The sequence below is a fragment of the Petaurus breviceps genome, unplaced genomic scaffold (assembly GCF_028583685.1).
Source record: "Petaurus breviceps papuanus isolate PSGF00001 unplaced genomic scaffold, PetGlider_PUasm1.0 120, whole genome shotgun sequence".
NCBI classification, from domain to species: Eukaryota; Metazoa; Chordata; class Mammalia; order Diprotodontia; family Petauridae; genus Petaurus; species Petaurus breviceps.
This window is the reverse complement of record NW_027185627.1, coordinates 3,732,075-3,755,189: the sequence shown is the minus strand read 5'-3', so window position 1 is coordinate 3,755,189 and position 23,115 is coordinate 3,732,075. Positions and strand designations below refer to the sequence as shown.

At 38.7% G+C, this 23,115-nt stretch overlaps 2 protein-coding genes across 8 annotated transcripts in view; one reads left to right on the top strand and one right to left on the bottom strand.

Moving 5' to 3' along the window:
• DNAAF8 (dynein axonemal assembly factor 8) overlaps positions 1-2,027 on the bottom strand; it is a 31,450-nt gene extending 29,423 nt beyond the window's left edge. The window contains exon 1 of the mRNA XM_069090127.1: positions 1,734-2,027. Within this exon, the coding sequence (XP_068946228.1) occupies positions 1,734-2,027 (294 nt within the window). The remainder of the gene's footprint in view (positions 1-1,733) is intronic.
• A 344-nt stretch (positions 2,028-2,371) lies between these two features.
• ANKS3 (ankyrin repeat and sterile alpha motif domain containing 3) overlaps positions 2,372-23,115 on the top strand; it is a 48,006-nt gene continuing 27,262 nt past the window's right edge. For 4 of the 7 annotated variants that reach the window (XR_011168630.1, XM_069089530.1, XM_069089537.1 and 1 more), the window contains exons 1-6: positions 2,372-2,510; positions 9,985-10,156; positions 14,246-14,444; positions 14,624-14,745; positions 17,364-17,445; positions 20,345-20,480. Coding sequence is in view for 5 of the 7 variants with exons in the window: in XM_069089530.1 (XP_068945631.1) it covers positions 9,987-10,156; positions 14,246-14,444; positions 14,624-14,745; positions 17,364-17,445; positions 20,345-20,480 (709 nt within the window). In the remaining 2 variants the exon portion in view is untranslated. Of the gene's footprint in view, positions 2,511-9,984; positions 10,157-14,226; positions 14,445-14,623; positions 14,746-17,363; positions 17,446-20,344; positions 20,481-23,115 lie in introns of those variants that run through there. The other 3 variants (XM_069089554.1, XM_069089561.1, XM_069089573.1) reach the window with 3 other exon arrangements.

Sequence of the window (23,115 nt, the reverse complement as noted above, 5' to 3'; positions counted from 1 at the left end):
GAGGAATAAGGAGTTCCATGTTAGGTGCTTAGAGAAGTCCAACAGGCAGCTGATGATACAAGACTGAGGGCAAATGGGTTGGGTGGATAATACCACAATGTAAATCTGACAGTCCTCTGGTATAATGGCTGTTTATAGTCACAGATTATATTATTTTAGCCAATCATAGCATGGTTTCCTCAAATTTCTTGTATTTCCTTTTCTTGCCTCAGTCTGGAAGGGCGGGGGTTACAATCCAATCTGACTGGCACCAGATTACTGACTAGCTCCAGAACTCAGACTTGTTCGTTTCCAACCTGGGTCAGTTTACCCCTCCTTAGGCAACTTGTTCTCAAGAACTCACCATATTAATGCCAAACTTGGTGAGGACATCTGATAGGCTTAGCCCACTACTCTGGAGCTCTAGAGATTCACCAATCTTAGTTTCCCCAGAACTGGGGATGTGTATCAGCATGGCTGGCTCACCCTTGAATTTCTTTAAAACCCTCAAGTCAATAACATGTAGAGTGCAAAGGTTAATACAACATTGGACGCACAAAAATGTATAGAACCGAACTTGCATATACTAGTTGGACATAGTAAAGAACTGGGGTTTTTCTTTATTTATTATTAGGCACCTCAGGAAAAAAGTCAATTCACCTCTCTGGGGCTTAGTTGCTTACCTGTAAAATGAGGGAATTGGGTCAGATAATCTACAAGATCAGATGATCTTCTAGCTCTAATATTCTACTGAGGCTATGACCCTGGGGCTCTATTATGTTTGCTAATCTGAGGCATTTCTTGTGGGTATATCTCAGAAAACAATACTTCTGGATCTTTGAAATCACAGCTTTTCATAGAATTGTAGCAATGGAAAGGTGCTAGAGACACCACCTGGTCCAGGTTCCTGCCTTCAGACTCAAAAAGATTACTGTAATATAGTATGCAAACTAATCAAACAATTGTTTACAAGAGTCTTATCTTGAGTTATAGAAATAAAAATATCTCCATCTCTGTCTATATGAAGGGTGTTCCAAAATCTTAGCGCAATTTTAAACTGATTTGGCTACTAAAAAGATATTTAAACTTTAAACTGCAATGACTTTGGGGACACCTTGTATAGTCTGTGCTATCATGTGCGTAAGGAACTCCTGGTGTGGAAACTCCTATCAATGCGGTAAAAAACAATAATTTAACGGATGTTTACAATTTGTATATCACTCTTTACTTTCTTACGGCATTTTCACATATGTAATCTCACCCTTAAAATAACCCTGTGAGACATTCTCCGAGCTAATATATTATTTAACAAAAAAGAAAACTAGATATTGAGAGATCAAACTTGCAGGCACCTGGGCAGTCCAGCAACTAGCACAGTGACGAGCAAGCAATAATAAATATTGCTGAATGAATGGCGGTGACTTGGGCACAACCCTCCGGAGTTCTAGTTGCAGAGCTAGGCCAGATCTGAGGTCCGACAATGCAAAATTAGCATCGATGAGGGGATTAGTTTTGAGTCTTCAGCTGAGTAGTGTTTTCAACTCATTACCACGTGAGCCACTAAACCTTAGGCTGTTACCATGGCAACCGGACGCCAACCTCCTTCCCAAGCTGTTCTTTCTTCTATATTTTGGGGAGCGGAAGGACGCTTGCTCTTTCCTCACACCTTCCTATCTCTCCTTTTCTTTCTACCTGTTCCCCTAAGCACGAGACACCGGTCTCTGCAGGTGAAACTGGGATTGCCCTCAACTTACCTCGAGTTGGTTACGCCGACCTCTCACTGCGGTCCGGTCAGGGGTATATAGCATAGACCAAAATTCGAAAAGGAACACGTCATCAAGGCGCGTCCCTGGCGTTCGAGCCAGGCTGCGCAATGAAGTTATTTTGTTTCTGCCAACTCCTTTTGTTTTCCTTCTGTTAGTGTCTTTTTCCTCTCCTTTATTCCATTCTCCTTCTAAGACCGTCAGGGTCCCGCCCACTCCCCACGTACAATTGGTCCACTTGGTCCCGGCCTGGTAGGCGGGGCTTACCATATTCTTACTTTTCATTGGTTGACGAACACATCAAAGACAGAGATGGGCATGGGTCTTTCGGACGGGTCCGAGACTTGAAATTTTAATCTCCAGGATCTGAGAAGGGGAAACTAAGACTCCCATCGTGCCCTGCGTCCCTCCAATCACATCCGGTGTGGGACTCTGGGTGTGGGTTCCGGGCGTTGGGTCGGCTGTCTGTGCGTTGGGCTCTTTCCGAGGCGTGGAGCCGGGGACTTGTGCCTCTTCCTTGGGCCCGGGTGGAGCCAGTGGTCGCGGAAGGCAAGGTTTGGGGCCCGCCCCATGGATGTGCCAGGCTGGGAAGGGAGCGTCGGGGCATATGGGCGTTAGGGGACCCGCGGGCCGATTTCCTCTGCGTTTCCTGAATCTGCGGCGTGGGGGCCTTTTCATCCCGGGCTGCTGGAGCTGAGGAAGGACCGTTGTCATTGGATGTGGCCCCGGCCCGACGGAGGCCTCGAGGCTCATGAGTCCCCAGCGCAGGTACCACCTGGGGGCGGGGGCACCTGCCTGGCGGCGCCCAGATCGGCCCCAGGGGCCTGAATGCTGAGCCCGCTCTGCGGGAGGCAGGAATGAAGTGGAGCTGTCTAAGACGCTCAGTGCTGGAAGGGATCTCCGGGATCAGTGAAGGCGGTGCAGCTGAGGGGACGGCACTGGACTTTGACCCGAACCTCTTACACCTTCTAGCTGCGTGACCCAGAGCAAGCCCCTTGATCTCTCTGAGCCTCAGATTCCTCATCTTTAGAATGGGGAAAAACGATAACCTTAAGGTTTGCATAGCCCTTTAGGCGGGTTATGTCATTATATTCTCAAAAGAGCGCTGGGAGGTAATGCTGGCAATATCCCTACTTAACAGGCGAGGAAACTGAGGCAGAAGTTAAGTGACTTTAAAAAAGAAAAAAATAAAGAATAAAAGGGGGACAGCTAAGTGGAGCAGTGAATCGAGCACCGGCCCTGGAGTCAGGAGGACCTGAGTTCAAAATCGGCCTCAGACACTTAACAGCTGTGTGACTTTGGGCAAGTCACTTAACCCCAACTGCCTCTCCAAAAAGCAAAAAAACAACAAAAAAAAATTAAGTGACTTGCCCGGGGAGAGCAACTAAAGTGTTTTGGAACTCCGGTCTTCTGAATTTCTACTTCAGCTCCGTATCCACTTGACCACTTAGGTGTTAATAGCTATTGTTATGAGGATTTAATGAAAGTATATGTAAAGTGTTTTGCTGAAAGGTGTCTGCCTCAGTTTCCTCATCTGTAAAATGGTGATAATAATAGCTACTACTTCCAATGGTTCTTCTGAGGATACAATGAGATATTTCAAAGCTCTTTGCAAATCTTTTATTGTTATATAAATGCTAGCTATTATTTTTATTTATTACAGAACTGTGAAGTACTAGATAACTGCCAGTTGTTACTTTTTATTCCAGGAATTTTTAACCTTTTTAATGTCCTGGACCCATTTGGCAGTCTGGTAAAACATGTGAACTCCTCAGAATGATCTTTTTAAATGCATAAAAGAAAATACACAAGATCACAAAACACCAATTTTGTTGAAATAAAGGTACCAAAATCTTTTTAAGTGAATAAGTCCCAGGCAGAAACCACTGGTTTATTCCAATAGCTTGTGAGACCCAGATAAAAGATGTGGCTTGCCCTCCTCAAACCTAGTATTTTTTTCTAACTGCCTTTTTATCTCTCCTTCTGTCACAGAGTATTCCAAAGGACTTAGCAAAATCAAGCTGGTATTCTGGTACGATTATTCCATTAAGTAGGCTATTGTAGCTTAGACATCTTTTTGGTAGTATAAATTGTAGCCATAATTATACACTATTATATTATACTTTATTGGGCTAATATTTTAATCACCCTTAAAATTTACTATCATGTACTTTTATTTTTTTCTTCTCTTTTGTTTTTTGTCTCAACTTGTCTTTTCCTCACCAGTTCCAGAATGGTAGCTCTGGAGAGTGTCAGTTTCATACCCCATGATTCAACCAGTAAACAAATGAGTTGATAATAATATAGACAGGGTTTCCAGGATAAATAATCCTCATAACAAAATACTTAATTAATACTTAATTTAAAATATCTGTCCACTACCAATACTGTTCAGCACTTGGGAAAGTTTCATTACCAAATTGAACAGACTGTTACATTTATTCTCCTCTAGTATGCCCCATCACCAGACACTGTAGAGGTCAGGCAGCATAGTGCAATGAAATGAGATTTAGGGCCAGAGGACCTTGACTTCAAATCCCTGCTTTTCTACTTACTCTCTTTGTGATCTTGGAGACACTTCCTTGGAGAAGGCATCTCTTGGCCTCAGCTACCTCATCTATAAAATAAGAGAGTTGTACTAGATGTCCTCTGAAGCCCTTTAGGGCTCTAGATCGGTGATCCCCATGTCCCTTTAGTATATTTTGCTATGTCCTCCTATTTCAACTCTTACTTTGGAGTTCCTTCACTGGTTCTTCTTTTATATGCCATCTAAGTATGTATAGGTATCTCCCAACACCCTGTTCCCTGACCTTTTCTCATTCTACATTCTGTTTTTGGGTTATCATAGCCCTGTGGCTTCAGCGGATCTGTTTGCAGATGGATGACTAGTACTTGTAAAAGAAGCAGTTCGGTAGCTCAGTGGATAGAGGCAGGAAGACCTAAGTTCAAATCTGGCCTCAGGATACTTATTAGCTGTGTGACCCTGTGCAAGTTACTAACTTCTGTTTGCCTGAATCTATTGGAGAAGGAAAAGGCAAACTACTCCAGTATCTTTGCCAAGAAAATCCCCTGGACAGTATTGTCTGCAACAGGGGTAGGGCAGGTCCTCGGGTGCAGCCCTTTGACTGAATCTAAACTTCATATAACAACTCTCCTTAATAAAAGGATTTGTTCTGTAAAACTTGGACTCAGCCAAAAGGCGACACTAAAGGACCTAGAAGGCCACATGTTGTCTCAAGGCACGGGTTCCCCACCCCTGGACTTTATGAGGTCACCAAGAATCAAACACAACTGAATATGCATGTAAAGTGCTTTGCAAATGTTAAAGTGGTATATAAATGTCAGTTATTATTAAGCATAGATCCAATTTCAATCTCTTCACTCAACTCCAGGCCTATATATTTGTCTTCTTGCTGGCCATTTCCATCTGAATATTCCATAGATACTTCAAATGCAACATAACCCAAATTGAACTCATTATCTCTTCATGTCTCTCTCTTTTTTTTTTAAAAGCAGTTAGGGTTGAGTAACTTGCTTAAGGTTACACGGCCAGGTGTTTCCGGATGGGTGCTAAGTATCTGAGCCCGGATTCGATTCCAGGTCGGCCGGCGCTCTTAATCACTGTGTCACCTGGACACCCCTATCTCTTCATGTCTTAAATATCTTACATTTCTTTCCATTTCCCTTATTTCTGTTGGATGTATCTTATTGTACAGCCTCAAAACCTCATCATCCTCTTTTGACTTTTCCCTCCATGTTGTCTTTCACATCCAAATAGATGACAAGTCCTGTCCATTCTACCTTCAGAGGATCTCTGTACTTGTTTATTTCTCTGCTTAACTTGCTACCACTTCAGTTTATATCCTGATAACCTTTTGCCTGCCCTACTGCAATAGCTTACTTAATTTAACCCTCCCCCTTCCTACTTTTATTTTCTTCTTTCTCCAATCCATCTAGAGCTCCTAGCTACAAAGATAACCATCCTGATACATAGGTCTGGCTGACAGTGAACTGATTAAAAACCATTAGTAATTCTTCATTGCCTCCTGGATAAACTGTCAGTACCTCAAGGACCTATGATTTTGTCAGTATGTGAGCTATAACAAAATACATATTCCTTAACTTGGCATTTAAAGCCTTTCACTATCCTGACATTAACTTACCTTTCTGTCTTCTTTCATTCACCTCTCATTTTTTGATGCTGAAAATGTAGCCAAACTGTGCCTCTGTCTAGTGTTTTCTACCTCTATGTATTGTGCATGTCATATTTCTCCATGCCTGGAAGGTTGTATTTAGTCCTTCTGCATTTCTGAATTTTGAAATCCTGCCTCAAGTCCTAAGATTAAGTGCCATCTGCAATGCTTTCCCCGTGCCCAAGTAAAAGTAGGCTCATAGTACATCATCTATTTAGAGTTGGAAGGGACTTTAGAGGTCTTCTGGTTCAACCTTCAAATTTTAGAGGAGGAAACTGAAGCCTGTGTAGTTTAAGTGACTTGCCTAAAAGTCGTACAGCTAATAAACTGTTATGATTAGGATTTAAAGTCAGGTTCTGTGTCTTCAAATATAGCACTTTTTTATTTTTAAAAACAAATTTATTTATTTATTTTTAGTTTTCACCATTCACTTGCATAAGATTTTGAGTTCCAGATTTTCTCCCCATCCCTCCCCTACTCCCTCCCCAATCTGATAGAGGCTCTACATTACATATACATTCATATTAAACCTTTTTTCATATTAGTCATGTTGTAAAGAAGAATTAGAACCAATGGGAGAAACCACAAAAAAGAAACAAAAAAACAATAAAAAGAGAGAGCAAATAGTATGCTTTAATCTGCATTTAGACTCAATAGTTCTTTTTCTGGATGTGGATATGGATCTTTCAGACTTTTGGAGTTGTCTTAGATCCTTGCATTGCTAAACAGAGATAAGGCTAACCAAGTTAGTTATCACACGATATTGCTGTTACTGTGTAAAATGTTCTCCTGCTTCTTTTCACTTTACTCAGCATCAGTTTGTGTAAGTTTTTCCAGGTTTTTCTGAAGTTTGCCTGCTTATTATTTCTTCCTTCCTTCCTTCCTTCCTTCCTTCCTTCCTTCCTTCCTTCCTTCCTTCCTTCCTTCCTTTCTTTTTGGAGGGCAGTTGGGGTTAAGTGACTTGCCCAAAGTCACACAGGTAGTAAGTGTGTCAAATGTCTGAGGTCAGATTTGAACTCAGGTCCTCCTGACTCTGGGGCTGGTGCTCTATTCACTGTGCCACCTAGCCGTCCCATGCACGTCATTTCTTATGGAACGATAGTATTCCATTACATTCATATACCATAACTTGGTCAGCCATTCTGCAGTTGATGGACATCCCCTCAATTTCCAATTCTTGGCCACCACAGTAAAAGCTGCTATAAATATTTTTGTACATGTGGGTCCTTTTCCCATTTGTGTCATCTCTTTGGGATACAGACCCAGAAGTGGTGTTGCTGGGTCAAAGGGTATGCACTATTTTATAGCCCTTTGGACATAGATCCAAATTGCTCTCCAGAATGGTTGGATAAGTTCATAACTCTACCAGCGATGCATTAGTGTTCCAATTTTCCCACATCTTCTCCAACATTTATCATTTTCCTGTTTTGTCATATTAGCCAATCTGATAGGTGTGATGTGGTACCTCAGAGTTGTTTTGATTTGCATTTCTCTGATCAATAGTGATTTAGAGCATTTTTTTCATATGACTATAGATAGCTTTAATTTCTTCCTCTGAACACTGCCTGTTCATATCCTTTGACCATTTATCAGTTGGGGGATGACTTGTATTCTTATAGATTTGACTCAGTTCTCTGTATATTTTAGAAATGAGGCCTTTATCAGAGACACTGGTTGTAAAAATTGTTTCCCAGTTTTCTACTTCCCTTCTAATCTTGGTTGCATTGGCTTGGTGCAGAAACTTTTCAATTTAATGTAATCAGAATTATCCATTTTACATTTAATAATGATCTCTATCTCGTTTGGTCATAAATTCCTCTGTTCTCCATAAATCTGACAAGTAAACTTCCTTGCTCTCCCAGTTTGCTTATAATATCAGCCTTTATATCTAAATCATGTACCCATTTTGACTTTATCTTGGTATAGGGTATGAGATGTTGGTCTGTGCCTAGTTTCTGCCATACTGTTTTCCAGTTTTCCCAGCAGTTTTTGTCAAATAGTGAGTTCTTATCCCAGAAGTTGGAGTCTTTGGGTTTATCAAACAGTAGATTACTATAACCATACTATAAACTACTGTGTCTTGTGTACCTAACCAATTTCATTAATCCATCACTATTTCTTCACCAGTACCAAGTAGTTTTTGATGATTGCTGCTTTATAATGTAATTTAAGATCTGGTATGGCCAAGCCACCTTTCCTTGCATTTCTTTTAATTAATTCCCTTGATATTCTGAACCTTTTGTTTTTCCAGATGAATTTTATTACTATTTTTTTCTAGCTCTATAAAATGAGTTTTTGTTAGTTTGATTGGTATGGCACTGAGTCCAGCACTTTTTTCATTGCATCATGTGGCCTCCTCAAGTGATTTTTTCCATCTTCAGATTTTTCCATAGCACTTTTTCTATACCTGTTCTTTTACCTTATCACATTAAATTTGTGTAACATAGTTTAGATCATAAGACCTGTGAAGATAAGGATTGGTATGTTTTCATTTTTGTATCTCCAGCATCTAACCCAGTGGCTTATGTACATAGTAGATACTTATTAAATGTTTGTTGAATTGATATTAAATGTTTGTTGAATTGAATGTCCAACCAGGATCTGTTATGTTAGGCTAGCTGAGTTAGAGGTGTTTCCTCTTTGTAAATAGAAACTGTGGGAACCTTGGCAAGTCACTTCATTTCTGTGGATCTCAGTGTCCTCCTTTGTGAAGTGAATAGATTGAACTTGTTCTTCTCTACCCATTTTTTTGGCTCAAAAGTTCTATGATTCAGACAATGGAATCAAACATGCTTTGTAGCCTAGTTGAAGGAGCTGTAGGTTCATGTCTATTCTAGGGATAGTCAAATTCAGTGACTCTGAAAATACAAGTTTTATCCAACCTTCATAGAATCACAAGTTATAGTCTAGTTACAGAAGTCTTAAAGTTAGCCAGTCTTGGAGTCCTTAGAGAGTTGTTGATAAGGCTCACTTGGGGCCTTTTGGAAATGTTAGTCTTGCATAACTAGCTATCCAGTAATAGTATTGTGGAGAACATTTGACCAAGCACAAAATTGGCTAGAGCTTTCAACTAGTGTCAGCACCTGTTTTAAAAAGCTAATCCTCATAATTCTGCTATATAAATTCCCAGAGAGTGACTGATAATTTGCAAGGCTATATTATTTGATAATTTAATAAATTTCTATTCCTAATGTGTTTGGACACTAAATGCAATGCTGAGTTATAGTTCATTTGCTTCAAACACTAAGTAAATTCATTTTGGGGCATATTTTAGTTCATGAGTCAGTGATTGTGAGAAGCATTCGGTGATGTGGTTCATCATGTGGATATTTTGTGAAATGTGATGGGAGATGATCTTTCTCTGACTTTTGGAAAAGATTTTCTCCAAAGATACTACATAGATATTTCCTTTTAACTAGGGATTGTTATCCTATTTAGTTTATGTTTTTTGAATATTTAAATATAATTTATATTTTTTGAAATTGTTGAAATAAGGACAGATATAGCACATACTTATTTAAAAGAATTGTAGTTATGGTAGTTTTCAAATGTCCATCTTTTCAGTAGAGTCCAAATTTCTTCCATTGGAGTGCAGGGATAACCCCCTAGGATTACAAAAGTTGTCTAGAACTGATGGGTTGGGAATCCTTTAGATTATACTGTCTATGCTGACTAATCATAGTCTGCCTAGTTGCTGAGTATTTAAAATGAGAATCAGAGGGAAAAGGAAATTCTGTGTGTGGAAATTTTTTTTTAACAGCCAACTTTCTTGAATATATTGTCTTGGTATACTGATGTGGCAGCCATGTGAAATAAGGTGGGTGAAGGGGATAATCAAGTCACAGCATAACATATATTAAATGTAATAACAACAAAATATTAGATATCCTGTGATTTTATTTACACATTGTACACACACAAATAAATTAATAAAATCAGTCTTATTCTCAGAACAGTGAATTTAAACTTTTGGGAATTAGTATTTGGATACTAAAATCCACTCAGAATGGAGGGAAAAGTGCATTTTATATGTTCTTTTTTCCCTATAGAGATGTCTGAGCTTAGTGATGAAGCCAGTGAATCTGAGCTGCTCAACCGTAGCTTATCCATATGGCATGGACCAGGACATCTAGTTTGTCGAGAAGAATTGGATGTTCCCCTGGATATTCATACAGCTTCTTCAATTGGGCAGTACGAAGTGGTGAAGGAATGTATTCAGCGGTAAGAGGTCATGCTGAAAAATGTTAATTCTCTTAGATTTTCTCTTATCATTCTATGTTTCTTCTTACTTTGCAAATTGTAGTTGTGCAGTAATCATGTTGGGTGAATGTTCACTTGCCTATATGAAGTAAATTATTTTGCCAGATAAGTAGGAAATAAGGTGGGTTTTATTCCTAGTGATTGAGGATAGGAGGGGAAAACTAATGAAAAAGACCTTTGGGTTGATAAATGTTTTTTATTTTCAAGTATTCAAAATGTATTTTCATTTCAAGACTGGGTATTTCTGTAGTTTCTATTTAAGACTTACAAAAATTTTTAACCATCTCCCTTCCCACCAAAGTTCAAAGTTGAAATTGATCATGCTGTTATGGAACCATGGGGTTCAATCCAGCGTAAATAGAGATTGTGTGAGAAAATGTCAGTGTCAGCAATATATTCCTCTCTGAAATATTGAATATGAAATTTTGTATGATTAAGATCTCTTTGTAAGTTTCGTAAGATTTAGAACCTTGTAGTCTAGTCCTTTCATTTGACAGATCACAAAACTGAAGCCTGATCAATGAAATGATTTGACCATGGTGAACAGAAGAGCTAAGACTTCAGAGTCCTCTGACTCCAGATCCAGGGCCCTCTCAACTACAAAACTCTGCTTCTTAACATGTGACAGTTTTTCCATATGATGTATTTAATTTCCTCTGTTTTTGCTATAAAATTCCAGCCACAACTATGTAGGTGATTTTTCTCTTTTCTGAGCAACTGAAGCAAAACCTTAAAAGAAGCAGCAAAATGCTCCTTGAAAAACAGCATTTAAAAAAATTATTAACTATTCAAGTAAATGTATAATTTGTCAAAGGAAAATGAATTGGAGTCTTCAGAACTTTTTTTAAAGAGCTATTTCTCCTTTACGAGGCTGACCTTATGTGTATGTGACTTGCCGATCTAGTCTGAGTTGGGTTTAAATTTATTAGCTTTGTGGCCATGGGCATGTCACATCCTCTTTCTGAGCCTCAAATTCCTTATCTATAAAATGGTGCTAATGGGGGCAGCTAGGTAGTACAGTGAATAAAGTGCTGGCCCTAGAGTCAGGAGGACCTGAGTTCAAATTTGGCCTCAGATGCTTAACACTTACTAGCTATATGACCTCGGGGAAGTCACTTAACCCCAATTGCGCTGCCTTTGCCCCCTCCAAAAGACCAAAAAAACAAAAGCAACAAAAAAACCCACGGCTAATGACTCTGGTACTACCTGCCTGACAGGGATGTTTTCCTGAACGTAAAAGGAGTTAGGAAAGGGAAAAGAGGAGGGAGGAGCGCCAGAAATGACCCAGCATCTTGTTCCACGGAGTTGAATTTGGGCAGGGCAGCAGATGCAAAGTGAAGAGACCTGAGAGTCCAGTTTCTGGCCTCTAAAGGAAGTCTCTACTCTCCAGTCTGGGGGGAGAGGAGGCAGAGGCCTTGAGTTAGCGGCAAGGCGCTGAGTTAAGAAGTGCAGGGAGTTCAAAGCAAAGTGAGGGAGCTAAGAGCAAAGGCCTGCCCAAATGGACAAAGAGTAGATTCCTGAAGGGGAAGGAGAGAAGAGGCTGGGCCTGAAAGGGTGAGAAAAAAACAAAGACAGACTTCATGTACTTCACAGTTCTGCCTAGGCCTAGGCCTTCAAACTGTCGTTTGTAACTGAAATTCTGTTCAAGAAAACCTTTTTTTTTAAAATTTTGAGTTCCAAATTCTTTCCCTTTCTTCGCTTCCCAACCATTGAAGAGGAAGACAATATACACTGTACCCATTACACATGTGAAATTCTACAAAACACATTCTATATTAGCCAAGTCCTGTTCCCTCCCCCCTCCCCAAAAAAGGTAAGAAAAATTAAAAGTGAAATAAAAAGTGAAAAAAATATGCTTCAGTCCGCACCCAGAGTTCCTCAGTTCTCTGGAGGTAGAAGGCATTTTTTATCATGAGTCTTATTCAATTGTAATGAATCACTGCATTGATTAAAGTAGCTAAGTCTTTCACAGCTGATCATTATGACCATATTGCCATTACAGTGTGCAGTGTTCTGGTTCTGCCTATTTCACTTTGTTAGTTCATATAAGGTTTCCTAGGTTGTTTTGAAACCATGCCCCTTGTCATTTCTCATAGCACAATAGTATTCCATTAAAATAATATACCACAACTTGTTCAGCCATTCCCCAGCTGACAGGTATTCCCTCGATTCCAATTCCTTGCCACCACCAAAAGAGCTGCTATAAATATTTTTGTGTATATATTTCCTTTCTGTTTCTCAGGAAAGCATATTAATGCGATTGATCTAACCATCAGATTCTGCTAAAGGCATAGCCAGTCTAGAAGGACCACAGATAAGTAGGGACTGCTTTGAAAATTACATGTCGAATTTATTATATACTTAAAAAGAAAAACTAGTTGTATACAATGGAGATTTTCTGTTGTATGTAAAATTATCTTTTTCTGTTTTACTATGTGCATGAAAATGCTCATTTTATTTGGTGTCAAATCAAGTCAACAACCATTTAATAGGTGCCTTTTATGTGTCAGGCACTAACACTGGGGATATAAAGCAAGGCAAAAAGACAGCCCTTGCTCTCAAGGAGATCACAATTTAATGAGAGAAGAATGCAAACATGCAAACAACTTTTTACAGACAAGATACATAAAGGATAAACTGGGGATAATCAACAAAGGGAAGTCACTACGTAGCATTGAGAGGAATCAGGAGAGTCTGAGACTTGAAGGAAGCCAGGAGGCAGAAATTAGGAGAGAGAATTCTGAACATGGGGGGCAGCCAGTGAAAAGGTAGGGAGTTGGGAAATGCAGTGTCTTGTGTAAAGAGGTGAAGGAGGTCAGTGTTATTGAATTGTAGAGTATATATTTGTGTACAGATCATATGAATACCACATATGAAACAGTCGCAGGTTAAGTGACTTGTTCAGGATCACACATAGATCTTAGGCTAAATCTGAATGCAGCTGTCTTCCAGCTCTAAATCTCTGATTCTGTAAATTCTGCGTTCCTAGTATAAATCAAACTTGGTCACAATTTACAATTCTTTAATATGTTGTTTTAGACTCTTGGCTGATTATTTAATATTTTCCTTTGATATTCATTAGTGATATTTGTTTATAGTTTTTTTTTCAACTCCCTAAAAGATTATTTTTCATCAGACTTCCTCTTATACCCTAAAGTACAGAATAGTCTTTTCAGCCTTGACTTCTTGGCCAAAAAATAATCTTTCTAGTTGGATTTCTCAAACCCCACACTTGTTGCCGCAAAGGACTGAAATTTAAAAAGACTGTTGACCTGAAGCACATCTTTTAAAATTTAAAATTTAACTTTTTTGCTTTGTTTGCTATTACTGATCAGAGTCTCAATGCCATGTACTATGGACTGAGTCACAGAAAACAAAATGGTGAGAGAACTCAGAGGAGAAAAAAATGGTGTTGTTGATCTTTTCCTGAATTGGCTGAAGCTGACTGGAGTGTTGGGGTAGGAATGGGGGCTTCCTGGGAGCAGGAAGGAACAGACAGAAAAAGGAAGATGTCACATCAGGGGGGACAGCTCATTTTCTTGCCCTTTTCTTGTTTTACCCTTCCTCTCAGGACAGTAGTTTTCTAATTCAGAAGAAAAGTTAGAGAGCAAGGGCCAATTCTAGCATCATGAAAGTTAAATATGTCATAGTGAAGATTCATTTTATATATGTTAGATTAGACAGCTACTGAGATCCCTTCCAACTCTCAAATTCTTTGATTCTGTGAAAGAAATATTGACCATAGAACAAAAGGCATGGGAAAATCTAAATGTGAAATCATAAGTGGATTTGTGAACCAGAAGCTGAGGGATGTAGGAACCTCTGTTTTGGTTTTAAGACAGGAAACATTTCCTTGGCTGCCAACCCAAGAAAATACCTAATGATAGTGAAAAATCATTGTTTAAAGAAACTATAATTATTTTCAATATCACAGTTCTCTCCATGTCTTTTCTTTCTTGGCTTCTCATTGTTTTGTTTTGTTATGTTTTTTAGTAAGTGGTTAAAAGACCATTTTTGCTGGTACTATTTAGGGTTCCTTTGTTTGCTTAGGAGAGAGTTGGATTTAAATAAGAAGAACTGTGGTGGCTGGACCCCTCTTATGTATGCTTCCTATATTGGCCATGACACCATTGTGCACCTGCTGCTGGAGGCAGGAGTCAAGGTCAATATTCCAACCCCTGAAGGCCAAACACCCTTGATGCTAGCATCCAGTTGTGGAAATGAGAGCATTGCCTACTTTCTTCTCCAGGTGAGCTGAGACGTGCATTCCGAACTCTTAATGGGATCTAGTGGGACTCTAGCCATTAGCACAGAATTGAAACATTCAGTGGATGATTGTTATATATATTCATTTCTAAATTATCTCATTATGAAGCACTGTTGACCAACACTTATTGCAATAATGATCATTATTCATTTTTTTCGAAGCAAGGTGCGGAGTTAGAAATGAAGGACATTCATGGCTGGACTGCCCTCTTCCACTGCACCAGTGCTGGGCACCAGCAGATGGTCAAGTTTCTTTTGGACAGTGGAGCTAATGCCAACTTAAGGTAAAGTAAGATGAACAGAGAGTTCTTTATTTTTCTTTCAAAGTGTCAGGGGACCAGAAGAATTTTTCTGTCCCTTCCAACCCTAAAGAAAACAGACCGTTTTGGTGCCAATAAAAGTTAAAATAGATGTTCCATAAAGAGTAACTTTCAATTGTGTAAGTATTTATTGAGCACTCAGAAAAGGGCATAAAATGGGCATCTTGAGGGGTGCAAAAGAAACATCCAACGTAGTTTTTGCCTTTAACTTATCATCATGTCTGATTGACAAAACAAATTGAATGTAATCTAATGCTAAAATACATTGTCCAGATAGTATATTTTACTATGGATGGTATTATAGATGTCCAGGAAGGGGCAAGAGAACTGTTAACCTGGAATTATCAGGGAGGGCTTCATGGAAAGTATAGGATTTAAGATATGGGACTTTAAGGATGGGTAGGAGTCATACTGAGAGGAAGAGGGAGGGCATTTCAGGTGAGTGTGATGGGGAGAAGACAGCTCCCTCTACACAGTAGGGAGCCAGTGAATATGTTTTTGAGCACAAGAATGGTATCCTAAGATTTTTTTTTTTAAGTTTATATGACAACTGTCAGCAGGTTGGACTGGAGGGTGAGAAATTGGTGTCAGGAAAGATAACTAATCTTTATTAAACATAAAGCAGAAACTCAAGGATGGGACCCAGTGCATCACTGATGCTGATTTAAATATCGTTTTCACTTAATTTTAATGTGAGGGAATGTGAAAAAATTATTTTATGAAGTATATTTTATTGATATCTTTTGTTTTTACATCCTTACATTTTCCAGTGTATTTTTCTTCCTCCCCTTTCCTGAGAGCTCTTCATATAACAAAAAATTAAAAAAGAAGACAAAAACAAACAATTCAGTAGAGTTAAACAATGCAGAGAAATAGTTTGACATCATATGTATTGTTACACATGTATATATAACGCTCTGCAAAGAAATGGGGAAGGTGCCTTCTCATATCTTTGAGAGCGAGCTTGGTCATTAAAATTCCACAGCATTCAGGTTTGATTGTTTTATTGTGTGTGTGTGTGTATGTGTATATATATATATATATAATTAGATAGATAGATACATATATATAATTTTAGTCATTATATTCTTTTTCTGGTTCTGCTTACTTCACTTCAAACCAATTCATATAAGTCTTTTCCATGTTTCTTTGTATTTATCATATTTTACATTTTGTACAGAACAGTAATTCATTTCATTCATGTACCACAGCTTGTTTAGTCATTCAATATGTGGTGTCTATTTTGCTTCCCAAAATGTGCTATTACAAAAAAAGTTTCTGTAAATATTTTGTTGTATATGAGGCTTTTCTTTTTATCATTGACCTCTTTGGCATATGCCAAGCGGTGGAATCTTTGTCAGTCTGTCCTTACAGCCCCCATCTCCCATTGGTGAATTCTTCTCAGAGTATAGCCATTCTGAGGGAGGGCCCAGGCCAGCCCTCCTTCATTCCTCTCCTGGCTCTGCTTCTGACTCTCCAGACCGCACCACCATGCCACTTCTCCCCTTACACTCCTTACATTGCTATTCATCTCCCTTTTATGTTTTGTCTTCCCAGTGGAATGTAAGCTCCCTGAAGAAAGGTGCTGTCTTTCTTTTCCCCCTTAGTGCAGCACCTGGCACATAGTAAATACTTGTTAACTGCTTCTGCTCACTTCACTTTGCATCAGTTCATGTGCTTTAATTCCATATAATCAGAAGTATTCTATTTTGGTTTTTGTGACCATCTCTGTCCATCGCTTGGTGAAGAAATCTGCCCTTCACTCACGGCTGCGGAAGTGCCTGATGTGGTTCTCTTCTACTTTTCTTCTTGCTGTTACTTCTGAAGTTTTAGGTCACAGATTCATTTTGAGTTTATTTTGAAATGTGATATATAAGATGTTCTGCATTTAATTTCCATCAAATTTCTTTCTAGTTTACCCAGTAATTCTTATCAAATAGGAAGGGTTTTTTTTTTTTCTCCCTAGAGTTCATGTTTTAGGAATTAGCATACACTGGATTATTGAGTTCAGTTATTTCTGGTTCTTCTCTATCTAGTCTGTTCCATTTATCTATTTTTCAAGCAGTAACAAATAGTTTTGAAGATTACTACTTCATAATACAGTTTGAGGTCTATTAATACAATGAAGTAATCTTTGAAATTACTAGGATGGGAAGCTGTATTAGAATCTCCTTTTAGAAAGGGAATCTGATGGAAATAAAAATAATGAATTTAATACTTGTAAAAAGGAGTATATTTTTTGTATTAGATCAAATGTGGGAGAATGAAGTTTTAATTTGTCTTTCAAGCATGCAAACACGTGTAAGTTCTGAAGTGCCTATCATGTGCCAAGAGAGATAAAAGGATTAGTAAGAGATAGTCCCCTTCCTTCAACGAGTTTATAATCTGGGTGAGACAGATGTCTATAATACATGAATGAATATAGTAAGTACATAAGAGAATACTATAGAAATTCAGAGGAGGATAGGAGATTGCTTTTGATTTTGTCTTTGGATATGGAAGAAGGCAGATATTTTTTGTTAGAATGAAAATAGAAAACTCATTCTTTTTGGTGACCTTTAACTTTAGTCTGTATCTTGCAGGGAACCAACTTATGGATTTACTCCTTTGATGGAAGCAGCTGCTTCTGGCCATGAAATAATTGTTCAATATCTTCTGAACCATGTAAGTGTGCATGTTTAACCACAGCTAGTAAGAAATCTTGGCACATAGGGGCTAAATGTAGTGGACTACCTTTCCTGGATTAAAAACAACAAGACTTCTCTCTCCTACCACAGTGATTATGTGGCATATTACATACATATGATTTATGATCAGTTGTTTTGCTTATCTGCTTTGCAGATTACTTAGGTGACCCATGATCCATTGGCAGCTAATCAGGTGCCAGGGTACTTCCCCTTTGTTTTGTAGTTTCCAGTATTTTTGCCACCCAACTGTAGATCATGTTCCCAGCATTTAGTCATTATATGTATGAAAATGAATCCACATATATGAGAGGGACAGTAAATTGTATAAATTGTAATAATTGTATAAATATAATATAAATATAATTGTATAAATATAATAATTGTATAAAAGAATACCTTGTATTTGAAAATTTGTTGTTTTGGATTATATGTGCACTGCTATTTTTTTATTAGTGATTTCATCAAGAATTGACAGTAGTCAATAGCAGCTTAGTGTATGTGTTTAAATGACTGTATCATACAAACTCTTTCTGCCTTCTAGCTGTTTTACTGCCCTTTTGGATGAAATGGTAGCAGAGCCCAAGACAATGTTTCTAACTTAACCAGACAGCATGACAGCTGAGTATTGTAAAATCTTACTCTAGGGACAGGTTTTATCTTTTTATCAGCAGCCTCTTCACTAACCAGTCAGCTTGCAATAGAGACCCAGAACATGGTCAGAGGAAGAGCTCCTTCCTGGGGCATAAACTCAGACCATGCAGTCCAGGCAACTTTTAACCAGCAAAATTATTATTAGGGAGTGAGGATATGGCCTTGACCCAGCATGTCATATTCTTTGAAATAGAGTTCCCTTCTGCCATTCCGAATCAGAGCAGTGGCTATGCTGATGTCAGCTTTCCCCATCTCAGGAGAATTGGTCCATGTTCTTGATCTAGTCGGGTGGATTATCTATTAATTTCAGTGCCTCTTTAGTTTGGAATAATTGGAAGCTGGCAGTGGTAGAATGGGTAGAGCATTGAATTTTGAGTCTGGAAAACTTGTGTTCATATCCTTCCTCAGACATTCACGAACTAATCCTGAGCAAGTCACTTAACCTTGCCTCAATTTAATTATCTGTAATATGGGAAGCATATATCTCATAGGGTTGTTGTAAGGATCAAATGGCAAAGCACTTTGCCAACCTTAAAAGTACTCTATAAAGGTTTGTTATTATTATTATTCTTGCCAGTTATTTATCTTTTATTGTCTTTGTCTCCTAATTGTTGGTGTAATTATGATCAACTTAGAGCAGATTCTTCTATCTTCTTTTTCCTTTCACCCTCAGAAATAATCTTATTTTTAAAAAAGTATAAGGTCGAGGGTCAGTCATGTTCATTGTATTCCTAGGATGTAAAAAAAGCTTTCTTGGAAACTTTGTGTGTTTAAGTCACAACTGGAGTGACTTCATTTTAACCATCAATTGACTATACTTGAAGGTTTCCATGGTACTTACTGGCCAGCCAAAGAGGATGGCTCTCAAGGCCCCTAAATAGTCAGTCTTTAGACTTGGATGGTGCTACTGGCCTCCTCTTGTTTAGACTGAGATGATGTTAGGGTCCCTAAAAAGTATTGATTCTTTTTACCATATTACTGCACCGTGAAACCAGAGTTGGGTTTTTTTTTTTTTTTTTTTTTTGTAATTAACTATGCAGGTACCTTAATACTGAAACTAACACAGTGATGATGGGTCAGCATGCTCAGTTTAAAACCCTGTATTCTATTTTAACAAGTAAGATTCTTTTGTGGCCTTGTTCTTTTCTTTTTTTTTTTCCCTTTTGGAGGGCAGTTGGGGTTAAGTAACTTGCCCAAGGTTACACAGCTAGTATTTTTGTATGGGTGTTAAGTGTCTAAGGCCGGAACCGAACTCGGGTCCTCCCGACTCTGGGGCGGGTGCTTTACTCACTGCGCCACCTAGCCGCCCCTTGTGGCCTTGTTCTTAAAAAAAGTAATCCCTTAGGTGATTTAGACGGGCAGATGAATTATAGTGAAGGTTGATTTCTTTATGATATGATATTCCTCTTTTATTCACATAGTTATCCCAGGACCTTTGTTTGTGACTTCAGACAAGTTGCTTCTTTGCCATTCTGAGCCTTGGTTTCTCCATCTGTAAAATGAATGGTTAGAGAATCTCATCCTAAAATTCTGCAGTTCTATGATGTGTTAAATAGAGATAAATAGCTGTCATATCAGATGAAATAATGACTATGAAAGGGCTCAACAAATGTAAGATGATACTATATTTTTTAAAATTTAACATATTTTTTATCTTTTATTTTTTTCAAATAAGCATTCATAGTCTTTCCTTTCCACTCCACCCTGAATTTAAAAGAAAAAAAAATAAAACTCTTGTAACAAATATGCAGTAAAGTATAACTAATTCCCCTCTTTTCCATGTGCAAAAATATTTGTCTCACTCTGCAATAAGATGGTGACTATCATACTTCTTTCTGTCTTTGATCCACTTGTATCCCTTCCTCCTTTATCTATCACAGTGCTGTATTGTATATTGAATGTGCCTATGAAGTGGTATTAAATGGTTGGATGAATTTCTTTTATTCATCAAATATGGGTGAATAAGAGGAAATTTCCATTTCTAAATAAGGGTTCTTCCTCTTGTCTTTTTAAATTTTTAACTCACTCTGATGAATACTCTTTAAATCAGGAAAATTTGGAGGTGGCGTCAAAGAGCAAGGTGATAAGGGTTTGGGATGTTATGAAAGGCACCTTTCCTTTTCTCCTCTCCCCTACCCCTGTCACCTGTTAAGAGGGGTGACTGTGTGCCTCGGGTCAGGCCACTGTATGTACTCTTGACTCTTTTTAACTCTTCTCTTCAACAGGGGGTGAAAGTAGATGTAGGGGATTACACTGGTGCCACAGCCCGAGCACTAGCCATGAAGTATGGACACATGAAGATAGTGGGATTGATAGACATTCATACTGCTTCTCTGCCCAAGACTCTTTACAGGAGTCCAGGTAAATTGCTATGTCTATCTAGAATCGTGTTGAAATCAAAAGTTAATTTGAACTTGTAGAAAGAAACATCTACCCATTACCCTCTCAAGTATGTTTATACTCACATATGGTATCATGCTAGGCCCTATCTAAGTCATAATCCAAGATTAATGAATCAATCAGTGAGTGGTAAAGCATTTATCAAATGTTCACTGTGTGCCAAGTACTATTCTAAGTGCTAAGGACACAAATAGAAACGGCTAGATAGTCCTTGCTGTCAAGGAGCTCACATTCTGATTGGGGGACAATCCAGAAGAAAACTGAGCTGCAGGGTAGATGAAGAGACCCAGAATTCCTAAGGATGCAGTGGTCAGGAGCATGTTCCAAAGGTTGTTCGATTACTTAAATAGTGATAAAGACAGCCCTGCTCATAATAGGCAGGGCAGATAGTAGACCCAGAAGATGTTAGGAGGCAGTGGCCAGGCAGATCAGAAAGAATGCAGTTGTTGACTTCCATTATGTTTAAGCCCTGTAAGTAGTCAAACATCTCAGACTAGGAAGAGGGCATTCCTGGCAGGTTCTGGGGTGCTCCAGGTCAGGGAGGTGGGGGGAAAGACAGGATGTTCGTGATAGTCGTAGCTCTGCCAGCTGTCCCAGACAGGTACAGCCAATATTCTGGAAAATTCACATATACTTCAGACTTTAAAATGAGTCTGTACTAAATATTTGAGTATAAAAAAACGACCTAGTTTCCCCATCCTGTTTGATCAGTTTCCTATTTCTTCATATTGGAGGTAGCACCACATCTTGAAATACTACAAAGCGCTGGCCTAAGCACTGGTGTCATTTTTACTAAAAATTGCTGTCTTTTTGTCTCCTGAATATGAGAAATTTGATTGTATCCAGAGTGGTGATTTGGAGTCAGAAGCACTGAGTTCAAATCCCAACTTTTCTATTTAAACCCTTTATGTCCCTAGGCAAGTCATTTAACCTGTCCAGCTCTTGTTTTCCTCATCTGTAAAATGAGGGATGTGGTTGGAGTAGATGATCCCTGAGGTCCCTGAGAGTTCTAAATCTACCATTCTTTCATACGTAATCTTAGGACTTTCTTTTTGGCTCAGAAAGCGAATAGTTGTGGTGTCCTTAAAAGACTTGAGATAACCAAGAAACTAATGGCATCAGCAAGAATTTGAGAAGAAAACAAAACTCTTATATAGCTAGTGAAGAGCTGATTGTATTAATTTATGCATTTATTTTGTCATGTTTTTGTTCTGTTGCACATGCCTTTGTCCACACTTTACACATCCTCTGCATGTTTCTGCCCTATTTTAACTTGCAAAAAGGAAGCTAAACAAGAGGGTTGGAGTTAAATCTCTAAGTTTCTTTCTAGATCTTTTCATTCTTTAACTGTAGCCACTTTCGCACTTCCTATTTGTATACTGAGCACAGAATGAAGTTCATCAAATATGTAAACTTACGCTTATATTAGAAGAGGGCATGAGGGGCGGCTAGGTGGTGCAATGAGTAAAGAGCTGGCCCTGAAGTTAGGAGGACCTGAGTTCGGTTCCGGCCTGAGACACTTAACACCCACACACACCCACATGAAAAAACTAGCCGTGTAACCTTGGGCAAGTTACTTAATTCCAATTGCCCTCCAAAAGGCAAAAAAAAAGAAGAAGAAGAGGGTATGATAAATTCTACAAATTTGTGAGGAGCATGGCTAGGATGGGGTATGTATTTACTATTTCAGTTTTAAAATTTTATTATATCCTCACAGTATAAGCGCTGTGCTTGGGGCTGGGGATCACAACAGTGACTCATACTTCACCAAATCCTAGATTAGAATGATGGCATATCTCTTAAAACTAAAAAGAAAATCATTGTATGAATTATGCTTTTTTTTTTCATTTTTCAAATGCTTTATTAACTTCTGATTTACATCATTCATTTCCACCAGATTTTGAGTTACAAATTTTCTCCCGTTTTTCCCCTACCCACCACCCCAAAATAGCAATCCCACTGGATATCCCCTTCTCCAATCTGCTCTCTCCCATATCTTCTCCCATACCCCCTCTGACTTTCCAGTAGGGCACAGTGGATCTCTATGCCCCAGTGTCTGTATATCTTCTTTCCCAATTACATGTAAGATAGTATTGTAAGATAGGTAAAATAGTATATATATATTTAAACATTTGATTTTAAAACTTTGAATTCCAGATTCATTCCCTTCCTCCCTTGTCACCCACCCTTACTGGGAAGATAAGCAGTTCAGTGTAGATTGTACATGTGTAGCTAATGCAAAACATTAACACAGTAGATATATTGTAAAAGACTGACTATATTTCCCTCCCTCCTATTCCACCACCCACTTGTTCTGTTCTCTACTTTGATCCTGTCCCTTTTCAAAAGTGGGTGCTTCCAACTTTCCTTCCCCTCAACCTGCCCTCCCTTCCATCATCCCCCCTCTCATCCCCTTCCCCCTACTCTCCTGTAGGGTGAGATACCCAATTTAGTGTGTATTTCATTCCCTCCCTGAGCCAAATTCAGTGAGAATAAGTTTGATCCATTCCCTTTTGCCTTTCTGTTCTTCCCCTCCAACTGTTTTCATACTGAGAAAAGTTTCATCAATTACAATTATCGATTTTCCATGTAGGAA